General features: G+C 38.5%; 1 protein-coding gene across 8 annotated transcripts in view; it reads right to left on the minus strand.

Annotated features, from left to right (window-relative positions):
• Positions 1 to 26,709, minus strand: part of LOC131682587 (protein Wnt-1-like) — an 83,486-nt gene that overhangs the window by 7,461 nt on the left and 49,316 nt on the right. For all 8 annotated transcript variants that reach the window (XM_058964193.1, XM_058964194.1, XM_058964189.1 and 5 more), the window contains exon 3: positions 1,299 to 1,670. In XM_058964193.1, coding sequence (XP_058820176.1) covers positions 1,299 to 1,616 — 318 coding nt within the window. In that variant the 5' untranslated portion in view covers positions 1,617 to 1,670. The remainder of the gene's footprint in view (positions 1 to 1,298; positions 1,671 to 26,709) is intronic.

The raw sequence follows: 26,709 nt of genomic DNA on the forward strand, positions 1-26,709 counted from the left end.
ACTGAACGTGTGTTGAACGATTATTTCGTTAGTAAGGTATGAATTGGCACTCAACGAAGGTGAAAATGATTGCATTGTAAATACTAATTGTTATTCTTATTTTCCTTCTAGTTACCGATTTTTACCGGTTTTATCAGGTTTTTTTTCATTTCCAATACTGAAAATACTGGTTTTTTTTAAATGCCTCGGTTTTCCCAACCCTAACTTGAACTACTTCTTCACCAACACTAACACGCCAGCACACTCTGGGTTTATCCAGGAGCTTTATTTAATTCATTTTAGTGTAATGAGGCTAATAATTCGAAAGAATTATAAAATGCGTGTAGCTAAAGTGGGAACATGGTTGACGATATGGGGCAGAATTCAATATCTGACCCAGTGTCATAGACGCCAAGACTTTGGGCACGACACTAAAAATGGTCATTTATAATCCAAATGTATGATTTGTAGTGATAACTCGCAAATAAAAGACGTTTCTCCAGTGTAAGAAACCTCAGAAATCTTCAAAACGCTAATTGTCGCAGAAACTATAAATCGAATCACTAGGCATATCATTTTCGAGAAAAAAATTAATTTTTTTTAGGAAAGCAGCAAATAAAAAAAATTATCCACACAACGTTTTGTTTGCTCCAATCGATCTAGGTAGCATTACGGAAGAGAAATAGTTTTTTTTTGCAACATTCAATGTTTCCATTGATGACCGTAACGCTAAATTTTAGCTCCATGCTTGAACGTCTCTATTGAGGTGCCATATGTGTGGAAAGGTTTTTGGATCTCTCGACCTCTAATTTTAGCACAGACGTCTGTAAAAATTTGATTGGAGAGAGAACTATTCGTGCAGTCATGCCAGTGTGTGATCAGATCAACTCTCTAAATTTGGTTCCATATTAATAGCGTATACTCGCCAGTTACGAACTAGAAACAACCATTATCGCATTGTCTCACTACATGATGGAAATATAATTCATTTCTACTTTTCATCAATATTAAGACTGATTCAGTACGTCTTTTTCTTACAACATTTGCCATACTAATGTGTCTCGAAATATTCAAACCAAGAGTTCTACTAAACTACTGTGATTATTAAATCATACACATTTTACTCTTATGGAAAAGTCTCAGGGTATTGGTTTTGCCCGCACTATCCCTACAGTAGCTCCAAAAATGTAAATAGCATTTACAAGTCGGTTGTGATTATATAGTTTTCGCAGATTGCCTATATCTGAAAACTACCAAAATTTATAATGTTGTAGCCTAAGACTCCTAGCCAAGTTACTTATTACCGCTAAAACGCTTACCTTCAACAGTTCCGGATTATTGTAGCAAATCTCTCGTTGATGTTGCGTGAAAAAGGTGTTCTCATTGCAAATCTCAAAGCTCCGGTTATCTCGATGGAAATGTTTAACGTCCAAGGAAAGATCTGCCACCCGCCACCAGCTGCCACTGGTGAATCCGTTGAAGTATATTAGCAAAATCAACAGCAACTGGATTGTCTTTCGCCTTACTGCATTATTTCTGAATGAGCCGCTGTCACCACGGACCGCTGGCCAACTGGGGAGCGATGTCGGTAGAATGTTCGAAGGTCGGAAGCAAAAGAACTTCTTATGCTTCACCATTTTCCGTTTGTACTACTCATCGGATATTAATGATGTCCCATTGCAACGTAGAAACTGTGGAATAAAGAGCAGATATAATGCTTCGATTAGCGAAACGATGTAATTCTGCTGATATGGCACTGCAGTGCAGGCGGCGACATTCTAATAATCAGAGTTCAATTTTCTTGAATTTCATGCAATACGATACCGGGAAACATGTGCCACTGCTGTAGGTACTCATAAAACGGATCTGGCTTTCGCTTATGAATTTCGACATTGTAGGCAGCATGGCAGCGAAAAAATGGTTTGCTTTATGCTTTATGCTTGCTAATGTTTTGAAAGTCCTGCAGAAAAAGACTTTTCGCAAGTAAGTACACCCTGTCTCGGGCTAAAAACCTAAATCGTTGTGGTTTTATTGCATGCGGATCACACATGTGCCTTAGCATAAAATTGTTGGTTAGTTCCAACAAGCAAGTGTCGATGTTATGTTTGTGTTTATGAATATTGTCTTTGGATATGTCGGGTTATGAATATTGTCTTCAAATGTCAAGATAACTCCAAAATAATGTTGTAGTTACTGAATGGGTTCTCTATTGTGTACATAGACTAGGTTTGCCATTATATTTCAGAGAAAATCTGGTGGTTCAACAAATAATGTCTGGCAAAATCTGCAACTTGACAGCGACCTGAAAGTCATCGAAATTTGGCATGCATTTTGGTCTTCATAGAACGTGCATTAATCGAATATGGTCCAGATTTCCGAAATTTGTGTGTAACAGCTTCCCTAATTTAAAAATCTGATAGAATAAGAGACTTGACTTTTTGACGGGAGCTTAAAAAACCTTACTGTTCCAGATAAATCTGGCATAATGGTAACTCCGCTGGGGTGTAATGTAGAATTCAGAATATCTGGAAAAAGCTGGCAAAATGTCTGGTTTCAGTTGGGAAAAATCTGGAAGATTCCAGATAAATCTGAAACATTGGCAACGCTGCCATAAATTTCACCTTCAAAATAAAAAGTACGTTTAGTAAAATCCATATATCTTCGGTTATAGAGCATCGATACAAAATATAATCATGTTAAATTAAAGGTGAATGAATGTACTTTTGGCTGTGCGAACATTTTGTTTTAGTGTGACCAATGGTTCTGATACACAGAAAAAAAGGTTGGTAAAATAAGAACTTTCCACTCTTAGCAAAAAACAACCAAAGCAAACTCTTAGCTTGAAAATAAAACTTTTATTTTGACTACTATTCTTCATTAGCTTAAAAGGAAAACTCTTATTTTGATTATTTTTCTGGATAAATTAAAAAGTTTTGCTTTCAACTTATTAGTAGGCATTGGTTGTTTTTGCAAAGAGCGGAACACTCTTATTCTACCATTTTTTTTCTGTGTGGACGTTAGTTACGAGTTTGTTAATCTTTTTTCTTAATATTTTCCTCATTTTTAAAGAAATTTAAATGTTTGGTCAAGATTTTGGGCAAGATAAAGCATTTCTAAAATTCATGTTTTAAGTGGAACTTAAAGCCTATCCTCGTCGCCAGAGTGTGGAAATGAAGTTGTGCATTCCGGCTACTTAGCTGTGCGTTTGTGTTTCGGAGCATTTTTTTAGATTCGTTTCATCTCTTTTTCGATCATGTTTTTTCGATTATCTACTTCAACAACACCATTAATTTTTATATTGCCAACTCACGCGAAATATCTGACGCGTTTTGATTGATGACGAGCATTTTCCTTTCACAAGAGCAAGTACTGTTTTGAACGGAACCTTGAATTGTTAGCGGCTGGTCGAATACTGTGGCCATCTTGAACAGATGCAATTGTGTTCTTTATGTACTCTCCACTTCGTTTTGGCGATTTTCGCATGAAATTACTCACAATATTCCTGTTTAAATAATTTTAATTTACATTATAGTAGTGCCGTATAGTGTCCCCAAACGGCTGACATATTGTGCCCCCAAGCGTATGTTTCATATTGATGTCTGTATTTTTTTTAAACAAAAATATCGAAAAACCAACATAAAACTCGTGTTCAGCATTAATTTTTACGTAAGAAAAAACTGATTTGACATTTTCTACATTGATTACTGTTACTGATGACGAAAGACTATGCGTTTTTCGCAGAACAACACGCCAAAAACAAACGACACCGTAATTAACACAGCTGTTCCTCGGTAACAGCTGAAATGACAGTCATCAACCATGTTCACTGCCATGTATCTAATTCACGCCACACGAGATACCTCTACAATAACATAGCAAAGATAATGCCCTTTACCTATTTTTCTCCCATACCCATACCCATTTGACCCCATTTTCTAAGTAATAAAAGTTGTGGATCTGGTCCAATAGAACACAAAACCACGTTCGATCAATTGAATATACCTTAAATAACTAGAAGAAAAAAATTAAAGCTTTTTTGTGGTATCCAATGGGGATAACTGAACGAAATGATGAATGAAGCGAAAGTAATTATGTGAAAAAATTACCCCAGAGGCGAAATTCGAACCCTCAACCTTTGAGACTCCGGTTCAATGCACTAACCCATATGCTATCACTGGGAGGTAGGGTACGATCACTGTCGCCAGTGTGATAATCATATGTTCTTTCTGGGACGTCATCATACGTTCGTTTTTTTTCCCGCAACAAATCTTTCCAAAGTGGTTATTTTGTTTTTTCCACACTTATTTCGGCATAATATGAGGGCTCACGAAGTATTGTATAAATAACCAAAATTTCTATCATGGCTTGGTTATAATAATCTTTACGTGTTCAACAAAATACACCTTTAGCAGGCTGACTAGGCCGACAATTAAAAAGCTTATAACTATGGAATTTTTAAACTAATTTGGACATTTTTAGTTGGTTTGGATTGAGAAACTCATCCACCTGTAAAAGGCATCAGATCAATGCATCTGGTTCCCAGTAATCTGGATTTCCGGAGGAAGGTTCCAGTATTGGGATACTATTTGTGAATTTCAATAGAATACTGGCAACATGGGTATTAACATTCTTGAAATTGTCTCAGAAGCAGACATGCACAAGAACGGTGCTGCTTCGTATCCTATTGCTGTGCACTGGCTCATAATGTGTCAGAGCTAAATTCATTACGCTAGTGCTTGTGCTGGTTTCCGATGAGCTAGAGTTAACAAGTAGCACGATCACCGATGAGCGAGAGCTCTCTCTAGCACGGTGATAGCTAGCCCGCTGCACGGAGCTATAGCTCAGCTATTGGCGATTTGCGGCAAAACCAAAATTAGTCATACGACACCTATGATTCAGCTCATGAACTGGTAAAGTGATACAGTTTGCTTTTTTTCACCCGCAAGTGAGTCGTAGCTTACACCAAAAACTTCATTTTCTTCTCGGAAAAAGCTTACCACTGCCAAAATATGAACGAAACGAGTAAGAAATTTAGTTTTATTTGCAATTATTCTGAAATTACAGCCATTTGCAACTATTTGGCTCATACATTTCTTCGAAATGTATTCGGGGTATTATTGTGGTTATCAAAAATCGTTCCATAAATAAAGTTCTAACTTGAAACCGAGACCCAATCAGTACCAATGTCAAACTCCTTCATATTTTGGACTATGTAGGAGATTCAGTGAAGACTATCAGAGAGAAGGATCGGCTGTGTATGATACAAAGCTGACACTTTCCTATTAACCAGATATATTCTTTCCTCGCGTGATCCGGAGAGTTGCATGAATTTACACCATCTCATGAAGGTTTAGCTTAACTTAGGAGGAACTGGAAATGATGTTGCGGCGGCTACGATGCTCAACAAATTACATTTTGGAACAGCACACATATAGCTCTGCGAATAATATTAGAAACCACTATGTTTTACAACCTTTTCGCAAGATGTTTACTCATCATCTTATAAAATGATGGTTTTCCATGTTAGGCTCTCGTGCTGTGCTTTATGCATTCCTGCTCAGAAGTCTATTATTTAGCTTTACGGGACCATAAGGCAATGTTACGTCGGAACGGCTACTCACGTCCTTACGGAAACTTGCTTCGGAATATTCGTATCTGGGTCAAATTACCAAATGGTCCCAAAACGATGAGATACAGTGTTCTGAGGCAATAACACCCATTTTGATACCAATATTCCATTGAAATTCACAAATAGTGCCCAAATACTTTAACCTTTCTCCGAAATTATAATTCTCGGGAACCAGATGAATTCATCCGCTTCGTTTTTACAGAGTCTAAAAGCATGAGTTCATGAAACTAAAAAATCCAGAAATGTCCTATTCGGTTAAAAAGTGACTTAGTTATGAGCATTTCATTTGGGGTGGCCGTATCGTAGTTGGTAAATCAATTGCCTTGTATGCAGCGCACATGGGTTCGAGTCCCGACCCCTCACATAGGGTTAGAAATTTTTTATAAGAGATTTTTCTAACCCGAAGAGGCGAATGACCTTAAGGTTGAAACCCCTAAAATAGAAATAAAAAAAAGCATATCAGTTTTGCGGGTAACCGGGTACCCTTGTCGGCCTATTCCGTGATAAAAAATACTGAAACCATTCTTCAGAACTCCCGTTTTCCGCATCACCAATTTTATTCCCTTAAAAACTTGGTGATGTTCTAGAATGTCACTGAATACCAATTACATGGTTGGGGAAGAATACTGGAATTTCCCGGATTGAGATCTAAAAAGGTACCCGGGTACCCTGTCGGCTATACAACGGTTCAAAAAACTTCTTTTACTTACATAGATTATGAAATTCATCGCGCCTATTCTGACTGTTCGATGATAACTAGCTGCGATATTAACCATAGCATTCATTGGGCCCAGTGTCCAGCTAGGGAATATTGAAGGGTATTCAATTATACTCATAAAAGGACTTGTGTACTAATTAACCACAAAAATTTAAATTTTATAACCAGCATACCTATCTAAATTTATGTTCAATGGTTCTAAAATCAGTACTAGTTCGAGCTTGAATCAACAAGATACAAACCTAGAGGAAGCTAAACTAAATGGTGAAGCCAACATTGCATATCGATGGCTGCTTCGTAATCCATAGTTGGAAACGAAGGAACCATCATTTCACTGAACATTTGTGCAAAGTGCTCAGAGTAAACATATCAACCACATCTTTCACCAGAAATAAAATATCAGATTTCAGATTTTTTTTTTTGCTTTGTGAGAAGAGCTCGCCGTACAAGTAGGTGCAAGACAATATAAGATAGAATGAAAAGTGTCTGATTCTGGGAATGGGTGTTATTACAAGTGCGAATAGAATTGAAAGAATGACGAAATAATTAAGTTCACAGTATATGTATACAAAGATTTCAATTGATCAACGAAACATAGACGTTATTTGTTTCGTGGATTCCATTGAATCACTAACGATCTGATAGCGAGTACAGGGTGCTGCGACGCCCTTTAGGTGCAATCAGATGACAGTGAAACTAATACTCATTCTCTCGTGCTTCTGTCAATAGTCGTTAGGCAGACAGATTAGTACTAGAAGATGATTCCTTCATCCAAAACGAATCTTTGGGAGCGAAATGCATCTTTTTTTCGCTCTCAAACTGTGAGCGGAAAGCTCCCAAATGATGCATTAGTGTTCAACTAACCTCATACTTTTGCAATACAATATCGTTCCCCATAGCTACATACTGTTGTCTACACAGTGCAGAGATAGCTTGGATAACACGTACCAACGTCACCATACTGTCCCACTTGTGATCGCTGCTGCAATGATGGGAACTTTATATAGCTTATTCGAACAACTACTGATCATGTCTGGTTGTTCATCGAGAAAAATTCCAAGATCTTTGACACAGTTCTCTCTTTCAATCGTGTATTCTGCTAGACAGCATTAGAAACGAATTGGCGTTTTTTTGCTCGAGAACGTAATGACCGTGCATTTCTTGAGATTTAGGGTCATTCGGTTGATTTCGCACCATTCCGCAAAGGTTACCAGTTGGCGTTGAAGGAAAGCTGCATCATCAGTATACCGGATTCTGTGGTGTAACTTGAGGTCGTCAGCGAAAGACAACCGTGGTACTTCTAAACAAAAGTTGACGTCGTTGAAATACAGAAGAAAAATCAGTGGATCGAGATGACTGCCTTGCGGAATGCCAGAAGAAGCGAAGAACTCTTCGGATACACAATCACCTGTCTTGACTGCCAGACGTCGATTACTGAGATACGATTGCATCCAACTGAGAATATTGGTACCAAAGCCAAGTGTATCCAACTTTGCCAATGCAATAACGTGATTAATCTTGTCAAATACAGCTGAAAGGTCCGTGTAAATAACGTTAGTTCCCGATCAGAAACACATAACAGAAATATTTCAAAACTATATCTTTGTTACTTGTTATAAATTTCTGTTATTTTAACTACTAACGAGACCTAATTTATAACACAATATGTTACAAAAATTGTGTTCTGTTATAATCTTGTTATTTCATTCTGATCGGGTTTGAAGACCGTCAGACATGGCATCTGTGACATATGTTGTGATCGACCGAAGATTCGTAGATGTTGACCGTTTCGGCATAAATCCATGCTGAGTCTCGGAGATATACTGTTTGCAGTGGCTGAAGATGGGTTCCAACACAGTCATTTCAAACAGCTTAGGAACTGCGCTTAGCGTTATAATACCGCGGTAGTTATCAACTTACTTTTGATCACCCCTTTTGTGAACTGGAAACATGAAGGGGGATTTCTAGAGTTCGGGAAACACTTCGGTTGTTAGCGACAGTTGAAACAGATGACAAAGAGGTTCAATTAGACCGGCAGAGCATTTTTTAAGAATAATAATTGGTATACCATCTGGGCCTGCCAAGGTTAAAGCTTTCATTTTCCCAATCGTAAGTTGTACCATATTATTGTCGATATTGATAGAGCTCAAAGATTGGTATGATTGAGGTACATTGAGTGCCACGCGTAAAACTTGTATCGGTGCCAGTTTCTCGTTGGAGAAAACAAACGCGAACTTTTCAGAGAATAGTTGGCAAATCTCCTGTAAACTAGAGCTCTTATGCCCTCCATAGCTCATCGTTGAAGGCAACCCGGATTTCTTTCTTTGCTCGCTTACATGCATTCTGGAAGCATATAAGCGAGGCAAAGTTTTTGGTTCGGACTTCAACTTACGTTGCACGGTTCGCAAGTAATCGGCATGGCAACGCTTCGATGTATTTTTATAGACTTGGTTAACATGCACGTAGTGTTGTTGCAGCACGTAGCCCCCAAGCTTAGCGTACTTCTTCAGAGAGGTTCTTTTAGTCGTTTTTAATCGTCTCAGCTCGGCTGTTCTCCATGCGGATGCTAAGATTGAAGGACGCTTCTTTTAGGTACATAGCGATCGATAGCATAGCTCATAATATTGGAGAAGGTCTGGACTGCAACGTTGACATCATCATTGTCAAGAATTTCGTTCCAGTGGATATTAGACAGGAAGTCAATAATGCTATTATAGTCGGCTCTTCTAAAGTAATAGCTGACGGTGTCAGAAACATTGCAGTCATGCCACATTGGCGTGATAGTCTCAAAAGTGTCGGTTCAATTTTATCTTCGTCAGTAAAACACAGAACTTCTGTACTACCCGGACATCCGTCCCGACCAGTCGTTCGAACGTACACGTAAGTTGCGTGTCAATTTTTGGATATACTGTCTACCTAGCGGCCCGAGGAGAATCCGAAACACAAAACATCAGACTTAATTGCAGTCATGCTTCATACGAATCGCTTCAAGCACTATGCAAGAATGCAAGGGAGGGTGGTGTCTAACAATCTTTACCAGGGGGAACGGTGCTGCGGTAATTTTTGGCGCGTAGTCAGATTTACTCGAGAAGCAGAGATCGATGATTCTGATGCTCTCATTCACCACATTATTCGTTTGGCGCAGCAAATTTAGACTGTAGCAGTCAAGCAAACTGGAGATGCCAGCATGAAAAGATGACAGTTCGGGATCTGTCAACAAACATCAGTCCGAAGCAGAGTGCCATTTTAATCCGGAGAAGTTGAAATCACCAACAATCAGGATCTCATCGACCGGGCTTGCTTGAGCGGAAATCTGCTCCAATGACTCAGTGTGTGCATCTTTCAATGTCAGATCGCGAGTTTGGTGCTGGTTGGCGGTACTCAGCCTACAATCGATACAAGTTACTGATGAGTGGAACACGAAACATTCAAATCCAACTTATTTAAGTTCGGTGTTATGCCCTTAAGCTCAAATGAGTACATCCATTTTTTTCCTTTAGGAAAAAAGGTTGCATAATCACATTTTAGTAGAGAAATGAAGCCGTCAGCCGTTGTTCCCACTTTGGTCGTATTGTTTAGTACTTGGAGTGCAATGACGCTACATGTTAACATAGACGAAATATTCGGCTGCAACCTTAATCAGCCAAAATTCCATAAGCTATGGGATTCCTTATTGCTCGATTCCTTTTTTCACCGTCCCAGTTAACCGTGTAGTAAGAAACTCGACTGTAGTAAGTTAGAACCCTCTAAATGGAAAAGGTAGCGCACACCTATAAGTTTAAAATTGTTTTCAAGAAAAAAATTACCTTAGCTTATCGTTCACTGAAGAACTTGACTACTGACACATGGTGGCCTGTGTTCATCTTAAGAAACACTTCATTTGTTTCAACTTGAGCCTCCTTCTCAATTTTCCCCTATGTAGTCTAACAGAGATGGTCAACCAAAACGAAAATCGTACAAAGCAAATGAACGCTGTACACAGTTGCAATAAAAGTGGGAGGTACTTGCAAGATATGCCTGCAGTAGCAATGCTTGTGTCCAATCAAACCACACTTCGGACTTTCCATCTGTTTAACAAATTCAAAAACAACTACACCCATTTCCTACCAGACAGTACACAATAGTTGTTTATGCTAAACAATTTGCTAGAAATCGACTGTCGAGAAGTATATACAGTTATAAATTGTGTGAAACCTGCTGCACTCAGCTTTCTACCAATGAGGATCAATCGTCGATAGCATCACAAGCAACGTGGCTCAGTGCCAGGGAGGGTGATGGTTATATTTTCACGCATGGCGCGGTTTGATGGAGTTAGTCAGCAGAGCAGTATACTGTACTATTTGTAGAGTAAAAATTAGCTGCAGTTTAGCCAAACGCAAACATAGCCAGCACTCTACTTGCGAAGTACATTCATATGTGACGGGGACTCAAAGTTACTACGGATTGTGCGGTTGAAGAATAATTGCGCAACGAGTCGGAAACCTTCATCTCAGACGTTTATGAGCGCGGCTTGCCTAAGGTTGTTACCTGTCCTGGACAATAGAGTGGCTCACGAATGTATCTGAAAATTGAGAAATTTCGGAGTTGCGAAGTCAATCAGAATCCATATAATAATGCTCCAACACATTCCAAAATTAACTTTAGCGCCAAGGTTACTTCTTGGTGTCATTTTAAGATGTCAATTTGATAGCGGTTTGCCATTGTTTCATCAGAGACAAGAGAAACAAATTTAGACCTCTTCGCAGATTAAATGTTTCTATTACTAGATTAAATGGCCGAAAAATGAAGTTTTTATTAATTAATGTCCAATGTTCAATGAAATCATTTAAAAAATTGTTGTTTCGTCTGATATTATAAAATGAGCCACCTTTGTGGATAGCTGGAAAAGAGGTTCACCACTCGCTGCATGTCAGACATAATTAAGCTGCAACATTTCTCTCTCATCGTCACAGCGCACAACGCTATCATTTCGGACAAAAACTGGTCATTACTTTTCGAAAACATAGCATAGGATGAAAAGCGAACGCTGTAGTCACGACAAATATCGTTGAATAATCGCGTTCTAATTCTAGTGCCCACTCATTCTAATTAAATTAATAGATATCCGGCATGGACTTTAACCTAAAATCCATGTGCGATTGGCCAATGAATGTTATAGCTGTGTAGATATTCCACGATCCGTCGACTCAGGGTGCGGCGAGTGGGTTTAATTGCTTCTGGAAATTGCTGCGTTCATTTTGAAGACCTGAACACACTTATATATTTAATGGATTCCGCGGTCCGAGTATAATTATTTTAAATTAATTATCCTTAATCATTGGGATTGCTACAAAGGGCCTCCGAAGTTTTTTTTGACATTTTTGGAACTAGCACCTGAATATCCACTAACATGAGTTACAAATATTATCGTTCAATTATGTTATTTCTCCTCAAGAATTTAAATAGCTTTATTTTAAATTCAAAAGGATACGACACAATAGTTTTTTTCACGTACCGAATCGCGCCAACTAATAACCGTTATTCCGAATCGTAAATTTTATGTATTTCTTCTCGATTAAAATTAATTAAACATACATTTTACCTTTAACGAATGGTCGTCGTTTGCCTCGGTTGTGGTTCATTTGGAGAGTACTGGGAACGACATACAGTTAGGTTGGTCGATCCACTATGATGACCGGTTGGTAAGGCATGCTCGGTGTACTCAGGATACCATACCATTACTGGTAAGGTAACCAACGTACCGATCGATGAAAACTATTTGCTTCTAAAGTTTATTGCCATTAATTTATGAAATACTGTAAATAAATAATCTTGTTATTGCTCATTACCGGTGTGTTGAGTTGCACATCTCGTGGGAGACCGCAGCACAACAGTTTTTGACCACACACGGAGTCGGTTTCAAGAGGATAATGCGTTCGTTAGCTGTCTTTTCGTATTACGATCAACTGGTAATTAGTAGCTGTGGCTGGTGTTCATGCAAGTATGAACGTTTTGCTATCGTTATCTAAAATCAGATCTAGGTGTGGTAGACTATGAAGCTGTCGTTACGTTAAAACGATATGTTATGGAACTAATGCTGAATCGTACGAGTAGGGTAGGTGCTCTTCTTTATGTTTTGAATGCCTGACCTATATACATGCCCGCCGAGATCGGAGCATGGTTTTCTTTTCACTCAAACCTGGAGTTTTAGGTAGGAGTCGGATTTCGAACGAATCTAAAAATTTTATGCATATTTGAAGATCACAATTCGAATTTCAATATCGATGTATTTGCTAGGGTAGGCCGAAAACACGAAAAGTGAAAAACTCAAGATGCTCAAACCGTTTTGGACGTGAATCCATACAATAATACTGTAGTCCAATTTTGGTGCGTCTAGGGATCCCACTAAACCCATATACTGCCTATGATCGCATATCAGTCCCATAAAGATAGGAAATCCCACAGAAAACGGGACAACTATGCGATCATGGGTAGTATAATTATTTTTTTAATTTTCGATATGTTTGGCGTATTTACTGTATATTTTGTCATCTAACAGCTTTAACATTATAGAGGAAATTACACCTAAAATAATTTTTTGTGTTTTAAGTCAGCGGCCACTTTTTGTCGTTTTATTCATATTTTTACACAGTGGCTATAATGGCTCAAATGGCACATTACCCTGCGTTGTCGGAGATTTGTGCCTTGCCGTGGTTACTCGTCATTTTCTTGCGTGGAAGAAAAGGAAAAGGAGGAGGCAGGAAGTAGAAGGGTTAGAAAATGGCAGCAGAAACACAAAGAGCAGGTATGCTGTACTCACAAGTTGTTCAAATAGCCTGCAAGAAAGGCTACAGCTTTTTTACCGCACCGCATTAAACACTTTAGTATTTTGTTTGCAAAGCTTCCCAGACGGGAAAATTTTTTGGAAGAGACAAAATAAAATTTTGTGCGGGGACACAGTACCTAACATAAAACTTTGGGTTTTCAGTGCTTCGGATTCTTCTCATCAGTAACTAACAACAACTTAATACAAGTTAGATAAGTCTAAACCAGCACCAAATTGGCACATTTGAGTAGTACCAGGCGTTTGGGTCTTATCCCAAAAGACATCACTCGGTACCAGTCAGTTTCATAAACGTTCGCGTAAGATATGAGATTTTTACTAGAGGAGGAAAGCGCTACTGTCTCCATGCATTCACGGACTGAAACATGGGGTCTCGCTCTAGCATATTGTATCCCATTACTTTGACAGGTGTATACTCGGGGCAATATGTGTCAAGTTAATGAGCCAAGCATATGTAAGAGCGAGATGATAAATTTTCAGTGTTGACAGCGACATGCGACCTCTAGTAGTTATAATCTCTTTTGCCTAAACATATTTTGGTGTATGTAAGGGCAGCCAAAGACTCGCAATTGCGTTACTGTTGGGTAGTTGCATATCAGATGATATGAGGTTCCATATTCACAAAGATCACATGAAAATGACTCAGCGCGCCGAATTGTAGCCATGTGATAATTGAGTTTACAGTATGTGTGTGTGTAATTTCTAAATCCCACAGACCGGACCACTGGTCCAATCAAACCATTCCAATCCATGCCAACAACTTAATTTCGGGATGTAGTAGGTGTTAGCTCTACCGATTTTCCAATGGTCTATTTCAGAATGTCAGAGACCTAGCGGTACATTTCGAGGCCATTTTTCCGTCGGAAAGCCCCTTTCAGTTATAAAACGTGTTATACCACTATTATTATAATTATTATAAGCCTAAGTTTTAAAAATCTTATTGATTTTCCTGTTTCTGAAAATTTGAACAAGAGTTATCATGTCTGCCGAGGCGCTCCTCGGTGTGGAAATGGTTGGATATTTACTCTTGGGATGCTCGTATGTGTGGCACTGCGTAACCGAATATAATTTTTGTACGTATATAATGAATGTATAAATAAAGCTTAACAGTACACAAGGCGTCCATTGTTGCCACTCTTTCAAAATCATAAAACAAAATTACTTTCGATTTGAGCACATTACCACTACCCCTTAATATGATGCAACAATCGCATTGGGGTGAAATTGCGGTTTACGTTTGCTATGAAGTTTTCTCATGATGAAGTAAGCAAAAAATGTAATATTTAACTTTCTCACTAACCTTATTCGTTGAGGCACTAACTGGCAAACAAATAATAATTGAAATGACATCACACTGTTTTTATAAAGTAAATTCATTTGATAGGTAACTGATGCAGTTCTCATTACAATGTTACCTGAAAATTTGGTTAACTACTTTACTCTTGCTAGATTAGACTAGATCACACACAGCACCGTTCGAATGAGTTTTGACGAAAATTTTTCTGTATAAAGCATCCGCCGAATTCTCTTCAATTACCTTGCTAATGTCAGCATCTAGTTATTTCAGGACAGCTTCAGCACCCGCACGGTTTGAGTATGGTTCATTAGAAGTCATTAATAATATTACTCCAATTACTTGAGGTTATCGTTGAAATCCTTGAGTGATACTAGTTTACATCACTAGTTTCCTCAGATAGAGCAGCAGTATTCTAGTCTAGTTCGATGCAAAACTATTCTTGTTCTTGGCTTTTTTCCCGTTGATACCAGCGATTTGTGGAAAGATAAATCCTGATCAGCATACCATAGTGTTGTTACCAGGTATCTGCTACGCCGCCATGATTTCTATGCCAACATCTAAAACGTCGCGTTAGGGTCGATCCACAAGAAACAGAATCAATTTCATTCGACACAATTTTTTGATAGTCGAGTTCGTTTAATTTGTTGGTCACTATGGTGCAGAGTTTTTGTTATTCACCGACTTGTCCAAAACAACACATTTCTTCAATTAGCTATCCAATATTTTCACTTTTTAGCAAATGTCTAAAAATTACGTCATGCCGTCATGCCGTGACTAGTGAAAATCGAGCTTCGAGCAAAACAAGCAGGACAATTCGAACTGTCAGTGGGGCCCATAATTTATGTGCCCGCTGAGATGTTGACTTATGTCAGTTCAATACAAGTGGGATAGGAGTGCCATATACGTGGTTGTTACAGAGAGATTTCTCGAAATCATTGGGCAAGGTTGACGAAAAGGGTGTAGATCTTTCTGAATTTTACCGAAAGCGAATCTATTTTTATTTTGTTCCTAAAGATTTTCCACGTTCAACTAGGTACAATTTATTAAAATTGAGTGAAAAATAATAGAGATATATGCACGAGAAAATGATAAAATTTAATATGAATGACAAAAGGCCCTATAACCCCAACTTCTCGTATTCTGAGAAAGGTCAAAAAGATTCCGTTCGATTTCTGTGGCCCAGTACCTCACTTTCCCTTGTTTTTCTAGAAACAGAAATATATCCATTCAAATACTAAGGTTATTTCTTTAAAAAGAGGTATAAATTGTAATTTTACGATTGCTACTTCAAAAGTTATAGCATTTGATATATTTTTCCTCCATATTTTCCCATAGTACCAATAGGGATCTTTAGGGCTGTGCGGGTTAAGGTTAATTCTGATGCAGATTAGTACCGTGAGTTAATATCTCAGTCCTTTTCCAATTTTTAGGCCCTAAACTATTGAAAAAACATTTTTTAGTTTGTTTCCTTTTAGAACAATAACACATCCAAACCCATACGACTTGCACGACTCTATAGGTTGCCTTATCGGATCTACCATAGTTTGCAGATGAAACTTGGAATGGCAGGCTGTTAGCGGATTGACAAAGTACCAGATCATGCTGTGTGGGGTGTCCCGGTTAACAATGAGGCGAACGAGATATTTGCTGATACGTCATTTAGTCGGACAACTGTCAGTTTGTTGGTTGAATTTAATTTGTTTTTTTTTTAATTTAAAAATCAGAAAATAATTATTAAGGTTTAAGAATGATATGAGTGTACTCGTAAGGACACCTGCTATCAATAAATGTGAAAAACTGGCACAATTTTTCCAAATTAAAGATCCCTATTTCAAAAATTTCAAGCGTAGTGGGCGGGAGTCTAGAATTGTCCAAATGATGTGAAATTTGGCATCTGAGCTTACTTTGACATTTGTCACAATATGGGGGCCTTTGAGAATTAAAAAAAAAATTCTGCCATGCCCTAATATCCACCAAGCGGCAGAGGTGGGAAAATACCGGTTGAGTACCGGTACGGTAAACCAAATTTACACAAGTGTTTATGTTTCCTTTACATTGTGTGCGGTCTTATCGCTGGTTGTGTTTATACGAGACACGAAAACCAAACCGAGTTTCGTTTACACAGCACCAGGAGAACACGAGAATAACGAAACCAAACTTCGGTTGTATTGCGCGGTTGTGTATTCGGGTTGATGTTTATCGGCTATGCTAGTGCTACCAGTATTTTTATTAAGAATTCCAAATAAATTTCATTTGGGTATAATATAAGGTATTTTTTCGGTAATTGAAAAAATGTCTTCAGACATATTTCTGTTCAAATAAATTATGTTCGTGGTCATAAATGGCGATCCTTAACTCAATATTGCGACATTTTCATAATGATTTATCATCAGGAAGTTTGCAATATGGGTATGTTTGGTATGAGAAACTGCCCAAAAATCGAAAGTAAAAGGAAATTTAATAGTCTCCGCTATTTTTATATCTATGATAGCAGATCAAAGTTTAAGATGACGGTATATTCAAGATATTCTGTAATCTAGAATCACGCGACAGGGACATCTTAGATATAAGAAATATGTTAAAAGATCGCAAATTGATGCCTGCCGTCATTTAAAATCTGAAATGGCGAGCTATATTCAATACTACTGGTATTCAATAACGTTTTAATGATAAAAAATATCATGAAACAATGGTATTTTTGATATCGAAAAGTTGTGTAAAGATTAAAAATTGTTATTCGTCGTCATTTTGCATCCCAATATGGTGTCCTGCAGTAGATTTACATACACACATCGACTGGTATCGTCCGGAATTATTTATTCCTTAAAGAAATTTAGTTTTTAACGGCGGTCTATAAAATGAAAGTATTTTTGCTATTCGTTATTTGGTTGCTGTTCCCAATGAATTAAGTTTTTTTTGTAATTGAATAATTTAGTGGTGGTTTTCTCAAACCAGAAATGTTCGCGACCAAACCTTGTAGATGTTTCAAAACGATGTACAGTAACAGCAAAAATAACAGAAATACGTATTACCAGTACACAGTAAATAAGGACCTAATCGTGAGTTTCCCCCACTTGCGTCTGAGTTGCTTACCATATGTGAATAACACACACATACACGCAATTGCCTCTGCGCAAGGATAGATGTATCAATACGATGCGCAGTAGCAGTAATAATAAGGATACATGTATACAAAATGCGAGTCTTTCGTCATACCGGTCGTTCCGCTCCCATTGAATCGTGTGACCGCTATGACATCGACCCGTTGTGCTTCTGGATTATTTACATAATTTTGGTTGCCAACACTAGCAAACCGTGTGTTCTGCCACACCTGTATATACCTCATTGAGGGAGACGGGGATGGAGGGTGTGCTAGGACTCTCTAGTTGGAGTGTGGTCGGGGGGCCGTGGCGTGTCCGGATGGGCATGGAGTTTGACGTATTTCTATTGTGTATACGTCAGGTTCCATGTTCGTTTGGATGCGTCGTGGCCTCTTGGCCGCACTCTGACTGGAGTGCTCTACACGCAACCGTAAAATAGCCTACGGAATGGGTTCTTTTGGCTTGAATTTGGGTGCTTTTGAGCTGTGCGTCGCTTACGCACTTATTGGTGTTGTCAGGGACAACACGAGAGATTCGACTCAGTCGAGGTCTTCCGTGCAGTGGGGTGCTTTTGGGTTGTTTGGGGTATACTCAAGATTGGGTAAGTTCAGCTTGGATTTGAGTAAATTAAACTCATATTTCATGGTTCAGCATTGAAACGAACATCAATTGTTGAACTTTTAACAACTGCTCAGAACCAGCAATTTCGATATTACGCCATTTACTCTCAACAACTAATTGAACTCAATTCAGTTGTCTATTCGGCAGCACTGCAGACGAATTTACTGCTTCTTCTTTCAACCGAAGCACCGTGTACAGAAAAAAAACAGGCTCGGTTTTTAAAGCCAAACCGAAACCGCTGCTGAGAATACATCAACACAAGTTGAAATTCGTACACACATGTAAACGGTGCTGAGTGGCTCAGTTTGGTTTTAGAAACTGAGACTCGGTGGAGGTTTTTCTTTCGTTTAACGTGTGAACGAAATCCATACTGAATGCGATGTGCTAAACTCGTTTACACGTGTTGAGATTTTGGGAACCATACCAGTGAATGCACGAACCGGTTGGTTTTCTTATCCACCTCTGCGGGTGAGACTGTTCCAATTTCATTTCACGACAGTACACATCAGCACCCGCTCCTCCATCCATCACAGAGCCGTCAGTGTAACAGTCCACTCACGTTGTCTCTTCATGTAGTCAAACAACCACGCCTCTCAAATGGGATTTTCACATTGTATGTTCTGTAAGTAGAACTACATGCGAGTGTAATATCGCCGGGAGCATGAATTTGTTAAGCCCATGTAACCATTTATGGCCACAGTCGTGTATGACCGATAGCTAGATCAACATGGTTACTGTTCCAAAAACAAGTGTTCTGAAATCTGTATTATAGTGCTTCTTGTTTGAGGTGTATGTGTAATGGATTGATATTTAGAAGGGCAGCAGTCGAAGTTGTCGTGAAAGCACCAGTCAACGCCATGAGCGCCATTCAACTGACCATACAAGGTATCCATATGACAGTATTAGACGTACAAATGACGTGTATACATGTGTTTGATTTTGTGTCCCTAGGTCTTTTCAAAGGTGCGTCTTCACTGTCCGAAGGCCATTTATTGACTCTGAACTCAAAGTGAGCAAAACAGTGCAGTTTGAAATCCAATATAACTCCAGCGTACTGGACTAGATATGTACACAGTAGCTCAGAGTCAAAGAACTGCAAGGGACGAACCCCGGTTGTTAAACGTTTCTTCGTGAAAAAAAATCATTAAAGTATTGTTTGGATTAACTGATAGTTTAACTTGTCGACACCACTGCTCGATAGCTCGTAATGCTTATTGCAACTAAGTTTACATTCCTGATGTGATGATCGATTATCCGTTCTAAAGATTTAAGAAAAAAAGAACTAAAGCTACCCGTAATCGTTCTGTGGTTTCTACGCCAATAAATATATAAATATTTCGTATAATTGAAATAATAAAATCTGTCTAAATACTCATTTTCAAAGATAAAACTTGCTTGTCTAAGCAATACTCACACAGCCGCCTGGAGTTAAAATTGCTAGGTAGCCGGCTGCCAGCAGACATTTTCATGCTCCCAAATGTAAAATATATAAGAAATGAAAAAAATAAATAAATTTATAAATAAATATATAAAAAAATCAATAAACATCAAAAACAAATAAATAAGTAAATAAGTATTGAAATAACTAAATAATTAAATCAATAAATAGATAAATAACAGCAGCAGTGATAAAATGAATATTTTGTATTGAAAGGAAGCATTTTCTGTGCAAAAATCGAGAGAAATCATAAGATTCCTTTTGGAACACACTATCACCCCAAGTTTGAATTCTTGCGCAAAGCCTAAGGTACAATAAAATTTCAAACAATACTTTCAGTCCGGAAAATGCGCTTTCCTTAATCTTTCTATTGTTCATGAAGTGAAATCAAACCCCCATCTTCTATGTAGTCTCAACCCCATTCACGTTCATTCAGTATCACGTTCGGCTTCCACCGCTTTGTTCGCTTGGACTCCTTACAGGGAAACAACAAAACACAATGATTCCAGAGAGGTTATAAATACTTTATTAACAACTTGGTTACAGATGTCAAATAAATCATTCATCGATTGACTTCTCCTGTTGTATTACCGTCGTCAGTTTGTCTCTCAAATAATAAATATGATAGCGATCAAATAACATCCTTGCTTGATCCTGTTCTTTCGCTCCCAGCATATTGAACCTATAAGAAATAGGATTCCTTTCCATACATATAGTTCCACAAGAAGACAATGTTTTGTCAACATCTGTTGTTTACGCGCCTCCAGTCGCATCGCACAGGATGTACCAAGTACACATCCTGCATCATGCACTGTGAATTGAAGAGATCGGGAGGTGGGTGGCAAGCGAAAGCACGTGCTGTCGTTTAACGCACCACGAGCCCCTTCCCTACTAGAACAGATCAGACTGGAAATGTCCCTTTACGGACGAGATATCGTCAACGTGATCTGATATTTTATTTATTGCCTGTTTCCCTTTGTGTTGGCTACGACAGGCACTGTCACAACTGTTTGTCTTTGCAGCAGCATTTTCCGATTTGGCTTCTGGGACTTTATCATATAAAGCCATCGGCATCGTAAACATCCCCTTTTTCGTCAGACGTTTGATGATTGTGCTAACCGAAATTGAGAGGAAGTTTATTTACGTAATTGTTAGCCCGATAATAGTATTACGTCGCGTTACCATGCTACTCGACGACGCTGGGAGATAGATTTCCGTTTATATTGTGCGTACCTATTGAAGTTGCCTTACATCGTTTGAACTGTTTTATTATTAATCCGGTTGTTACATGCAGTGTATGGTTGTCGGTAGTCAAGATTTTCAGAGCAATTGTGATTTTGTTTTACAAATGGGATTTCGAGATTCCAGCGAAACATATTTACAAAATATAAGTACTAACAGCCTGGCCCACAGCGCGCGGTTGGCAACGCAGAGATCTTGATCTGCTTTATAAAATAAGTATGGGTAAGTTAAAAACTAGGTTTGGACAAGTGTACCTTTTCATGGTACAGACTAAATTATTGTTCGAAATTCGAACTGAAAAAGGAGGCCATAATAAGCATTTATATCGTTGGTATCAATTCTTCGCGTTTCGAAAATGTCACATACGCGTATTGTTGAACAGGTTTACACAAACTTAGAGTCAAGTTGGCTGAAATCGAGCTAAGGAATGAACAACTCGGTCACATTTAAGCATTTTCCAGCCAAAATCAGAATATTCGGGGCAGCAGAATCGATTTGGACAATCTTAGACTTAAATGATAGGTGTACTATTTCTATGGGATGCTTTTATGTTTTATTCATATCGATGTGCAGAGAATTTTTACAGTTTTGACCATAACTGCACCAAAACCAACGCGAATCATATTGAAGTTGTCGCAAAGATCTTATAAATGTAGATTTGTTATATCCGTAAAGAGGGCCGTAGCGTGATATGCTAGTGCTTTCGGCGGAGTCTCAGTTTAGCGCCCACTGCGGAATTTGTCAACGCTAGCAGTACTGTCAAGGAATATGCCGCGGTGAATATGAAGTTAAGTATCTGTAAGACAATCAAACCAGAGAGTAATACCAGGTGTATAAGCTTAAATCCGCTGTTTGCTCATACATGGCATATTTAGCTACACACCTAGAAAAAATCGTGTAAATTTACGTCTCCTGACCCTGACATATACGAGCATAAAAAATGACTTACTTTTAAGTTTGATTTTAATTTTACATGACGTTGAATTTCGTAAATCATGTAATTTTACTCCAAATATAGTGTTTGGTCTGAATGGCAATGGCAACTTTTTTGTGTGAATTCGACACCTGTTCTCATTAATCATTGCACATCATCAGTCATTTCATATGAAAACTTACATTTTCCCTTGTGTAATCAGGTCTAAATTTGTGTCATAAAAAGAGCATAAGCGGAAAGCTCAAATTTTTTGCTTTAATTTGAAGAAATCGTCTGCCTAATCGCATCGAATGCTTGTGAAGGCCTATAGCGACAGTGCGTTATCGAAAAAAAAACTGGAACTGTCAATGTTCACCACTACCACCAATAAGTAAACAAATCGCGCCGTGCTTTGCGTGAAGAAGGCCAGATTATGAACGAAGACATGAGAAGCCCCCTTCGCACAAGTCAAAAATGGTCCAAAACTACTTAAAGACACTCAACTGGGAGGCGCCACCTCACCTCGCTAATTCACCAGACCAGGCCCCTTCCGATTATCATATGTTTTCATCGATGAATCAAGCGCCCGGAGAACAGCCAATTACCAAATTACCAAGAGATGAGAAAAATGTATAGCTAGCGAGGGCAAATACTTTGAATACATTTATTTTTGCGTTCTATATAAAAAAAATCGTCTTTTTTGACAAAAAAACAGCGGATTTAAGCTTATACACCTGGTATATATTCCAATGTCCCTGTATTTAAGACTCCAGGTTTAAAGAATGACCAATTTTACATAGACTTGTGAATACAACAAAAGTTGTATAACATTCAACTGACATAAACTGACTAAGCAGGTCTTTCTCTTCAATAACACAAGGTTAATTCGTGAATTAAGAGGCCTGTGTGGTGTCCCGCAAGAAAAGGAGTTCTGATTAAGCAGATGAAAATTATGAACCGAAACTGTGCTTGGCTTAGCAATTCAATTTCCACTATGCTATATTTCTCCTTAGTGGAGAAAAAAAGGGCGAAAACCTATTTTTTCTCCACTAAGGAAAAAATTGTTTAAAACCACCCACGAAAAAGGCACTTAACCTATAACTAAACTAGTTATGGAGGTGCGTTTTGAGTTCCTTCACTTTTTTAGTTATAGGTTTTGTGCTCTTTACGCGTAGAGGTAGTTTTACACAACCTCCTTAGGGCAGATAGTTTATTTTATAAATTTTTCTCCGTCAAGGAGAAATATAGCATAGTGCGTGTAAAACGGTTTACAGAGCTGACGCTTTATTATTTAATCCTCCTCTATCGTACAACAACACCAGGAATTTAATTGAATATTTCGAGATTACACCAGATTAAGAGATCTCGACGATTCCTGATATTTATAAGACATTTTGTCTTCCGATTGAGCACTTTTTTCGAGTTGTCAAAATTTTTGAAGAGTGTCCGGTTTGAAAATATAGGTAAATCATAAATATTGGCACGCTACCGTATATCAGGACCAGTATACCGAGGAGGCAATTTTTGGACACTGTAGTCTGGTTTGTGGATTGTTGATTATGGTTCACATCGTAGATTTCAATTACAAGTTCAAGTGCCATCACGACATTCCGGTTACGTCCCAGAAATTACCCACCTATCCACGTATGCGTATACTGCAAAAGCACGTATGCGAGTGAAACAAAGATGTTTTTATGATCTATAACTCATGACAGATACCTCTAAAGTTCACTTAGATTAACTCAGAATCGTGATATTCTTTATAAAGCGAATGACGTTACTGGAGTCAAATCGTTTATTGGGGACTACCACGTCTACATGTCCACTCACAAAGTTGAGTGCGATGGTGTAGTCGCCGATTGGAGCTTAACATGCGTGAGGTTTGGCGGGACTGTCTTGCGTTTAATTGCGTCTTCTTCGACAAGAATCGTCTGGCTGTTCGGTTGTTTGCGCAAATGGGCCATTGTGGCAATAACGGTCGGAGTGACAATTGCGCAGTTATTCAGGAGGATGAATTTTGCATTAGGAGTGCTGAAAAGTATGCCTTTTGTGCGAACAGTTCACATGATCTACTACCTTGCCCGGTTACACTTTGCAGAAATACTAAAAACAGCTTCGCTACTCATCAAGACAAATCATTATACTTTCGTGACTCCGGAAGAGTGTGACTGTGATGATCCACATATGGAGAAATCTTTTACTGCTACAAAAAAAAATATAGCCAGATGAGACTCCTTGTATAATGGCTTCAAATTTTCTCTTGAGAAGTCGCCAAATATATCAACTCGACAAACAAATTCTGGTCTTAGAAATTTGAGATCAATCATCTAGTTTTCATCACTTCCAGAAACACTACAAATCTGACGAGTCATTTCAACCGTAGATTAGATTTTGTGTTGGGCTGGCTGGGTCTAAGTTAGGCCGGGTAACTTTGGGATATTGCAGAGCTCCTCCCAGCAACGACTCTATTCTCACGGTACGGCTTGTGATGGTCTTCTCGATGATAGTTGATCTAGCTTACTCCATGTTTTTTGCTACAACTTTATACATTTTAACGATTTTCAATTAGCTATAGATTACTGGGTACGGAAAGTTATGAAAATTAGAGCCATAGTACTCAAGTGAGAGCAAGGAAAACTAGAAGTGGCAGGGTCATTAGAACAGGCTTAATATCGTACGGGCTTAATCTTTGTCTTCTGTTAATGAGGGTCGAGCTTAGGCAGTATAACGTGACAACCGACCTCCTTGAGATGTTTCCGCTACAACTTTATAGATATATACACGGTGTTCCTAAAACCGTTATTAACAAAAAATGACCATAAATTTGGCATACGGCATTCGAAAGATACAGTATCCAAGCATCTTCTCAGTGAATTTCAAAATGATCCATCGAGAGATTCGAGAAATATGGTGATTTGAAGTTTTCTGATACGTTTCATAAGGCTACCAGCAAACACCCACGGGTTTGGTCCTATCTTTATAAACAAAAAAAAATAATTGTCTACTTAATTTGGTACTTGGCATTCGAAAGATATAGTAATCAAGTATATCCCCTGCAAGTTTGAAAATATTTCATTGACGGAATCGAAAGTTACAACGGTATAGATGTGGTATGCGGTCATAGATGAGTTTTCTACCAGACTTCAAGCGTGAATCGATGTTTGTCCATTGACTATTTAGATTGTTTATACGTGTTGCGGTTTTTTAAGGAAAACTTTATCATTTAATTACATAAATATAATGTAAAAAAGGTGTTACTTATATGGTTCACTGAAAAAATGTGAAAATAGGGAGCGGAACGAACGGTATGACGAAAGCTAGTCGATTTATTCTGTGATCACTCACGCCATTCACGTAAGATTTATCTTACGAATACCAAAGTGCCATACCTGTATATACTACAGTGGGAGATGGATTGTAAAAACACACAACACACACAACAATATTTCTATTTAAAATGCAAATGTCATTTTTCAAGTTTGCAATTTAACTAAATATTTTGTTGTTTCAAAATGGCCTGATTCTTCTGCGTGCAGAAAACAATCACACGCATCGCCATTCACTTTCACTAGTACCCTAATACCAGAGGATGTTTTTTTATTTGTCTGTTTGAGAATGTCTGGCCGTGAAAATTTTCAAATTATTGCTAGTTGGCTTTCACGCCGTGTAATCACAATTACTGATGCAAACAATTCAGAGCTATTAAACAAAACAAAAACCGAATGCTTTTAGTACTAATTGAACAATCGCGTATTGAATTTTGAGTCACGTTTAGGCATTTGGATTTTTTTTCAAGTAAACCACGCTACAACACTTCAAGCTCTTTTGGATCTGATGTAGGTACTGTTGATGAATATTCACTGGCGCAGCCATACAGAAATGTTATGGTACATGCAATTGCAACGGCCGCGGTGCATTAATCGCTTGCTTGCAAATGACGGTGCATCTTCGCGAGTGCATAAATTATTGCCGTAGACGGCCGAGCTTCGGAAGGGTAACCGTTGCATCACTTTTTCTTTCGTATACGGATTTATTGCCATCCGTGAAGGTAGAAAACCGCCACTCCGTCTAAGCAGGGTTCGGGTGCACTTGATATTTTTTGTCTGACTCTAGGCATATTATACCGTCTGCTCAATTAACATTCTAGACAAGTTCTATTGTGCACTGAAATGATGACACTTGAATGCCAAGAATAAGCACATTACTTACATCAAACCCAGAAAGGCATACTACCAGAGGTACCGATTTGGAACGATGATTTACCTCCCTCGTCACACAGTTCCGTGGAATTGTTCACTTAGCCAAAGGAAGCAAGCATTTATTCACGTCTTCGACAGAGAGTGTTTGAGAAATTGACAAAATAAATAAAACAAACGTTTTAATGAGCCGTGTAATACGAAAGTCAGGAAACTATCGATGTTGCAAAAAACGCCTTGAACGCTTGTTTGTTTTCTCCTTCCACGATCCACCCTCTTTGTCGGTTGCGAAAATCGTCCGTCTTAACCGACGATGGAGACGACGGGAAGCATTTCTCCATATAATTCCCCTAATTTTTCCTGTTTTCGGCTTCAATTCTTTGTTGCCTTTCATCTGTTTTCACTTCACCACGTGCAGCTCCCCTTCGCACTCTCCCTTGTGCAGTTTGTGATGTTTTGGCGCACATTTTCACATTGCCATCGTAACGATATATGCGCGTCTTTGTGACCCGAGAAGGGTAATGTACTGAAAAATAGTAGTTAATAGTAGTAAAAATTTGCTCATTTTGGTTGGTCGTCAAGTTCTCCGAATCCTGTGCAATCTCACGTGTCTGTCGGATCAAACGTGTCTGTCGGATCAAACGAGATGATCAATGGCGAATACAATTGTCACATTTGCCGGAGTTTTTGAAAAAATCTTACACACAATCCTTCAAATGACTGCATGTGTACGAAGGCTGTTCGTTCGAATA

Source organism: Topomyia yanbarensis, chromosome 2 (assembly GCF_030247195.1).
Source record: "Topomyia yanbarensis strain Yona2022 chromosome 2, ASM3024719v1, whole genome shotgun sequence".
Classification (NCBI taxonomy): Eukaryota; Metazoa; Arthropoda; class Insecta; order Diptera; family Culicidae; genus Topomyia; species Topomyia yanbarensis.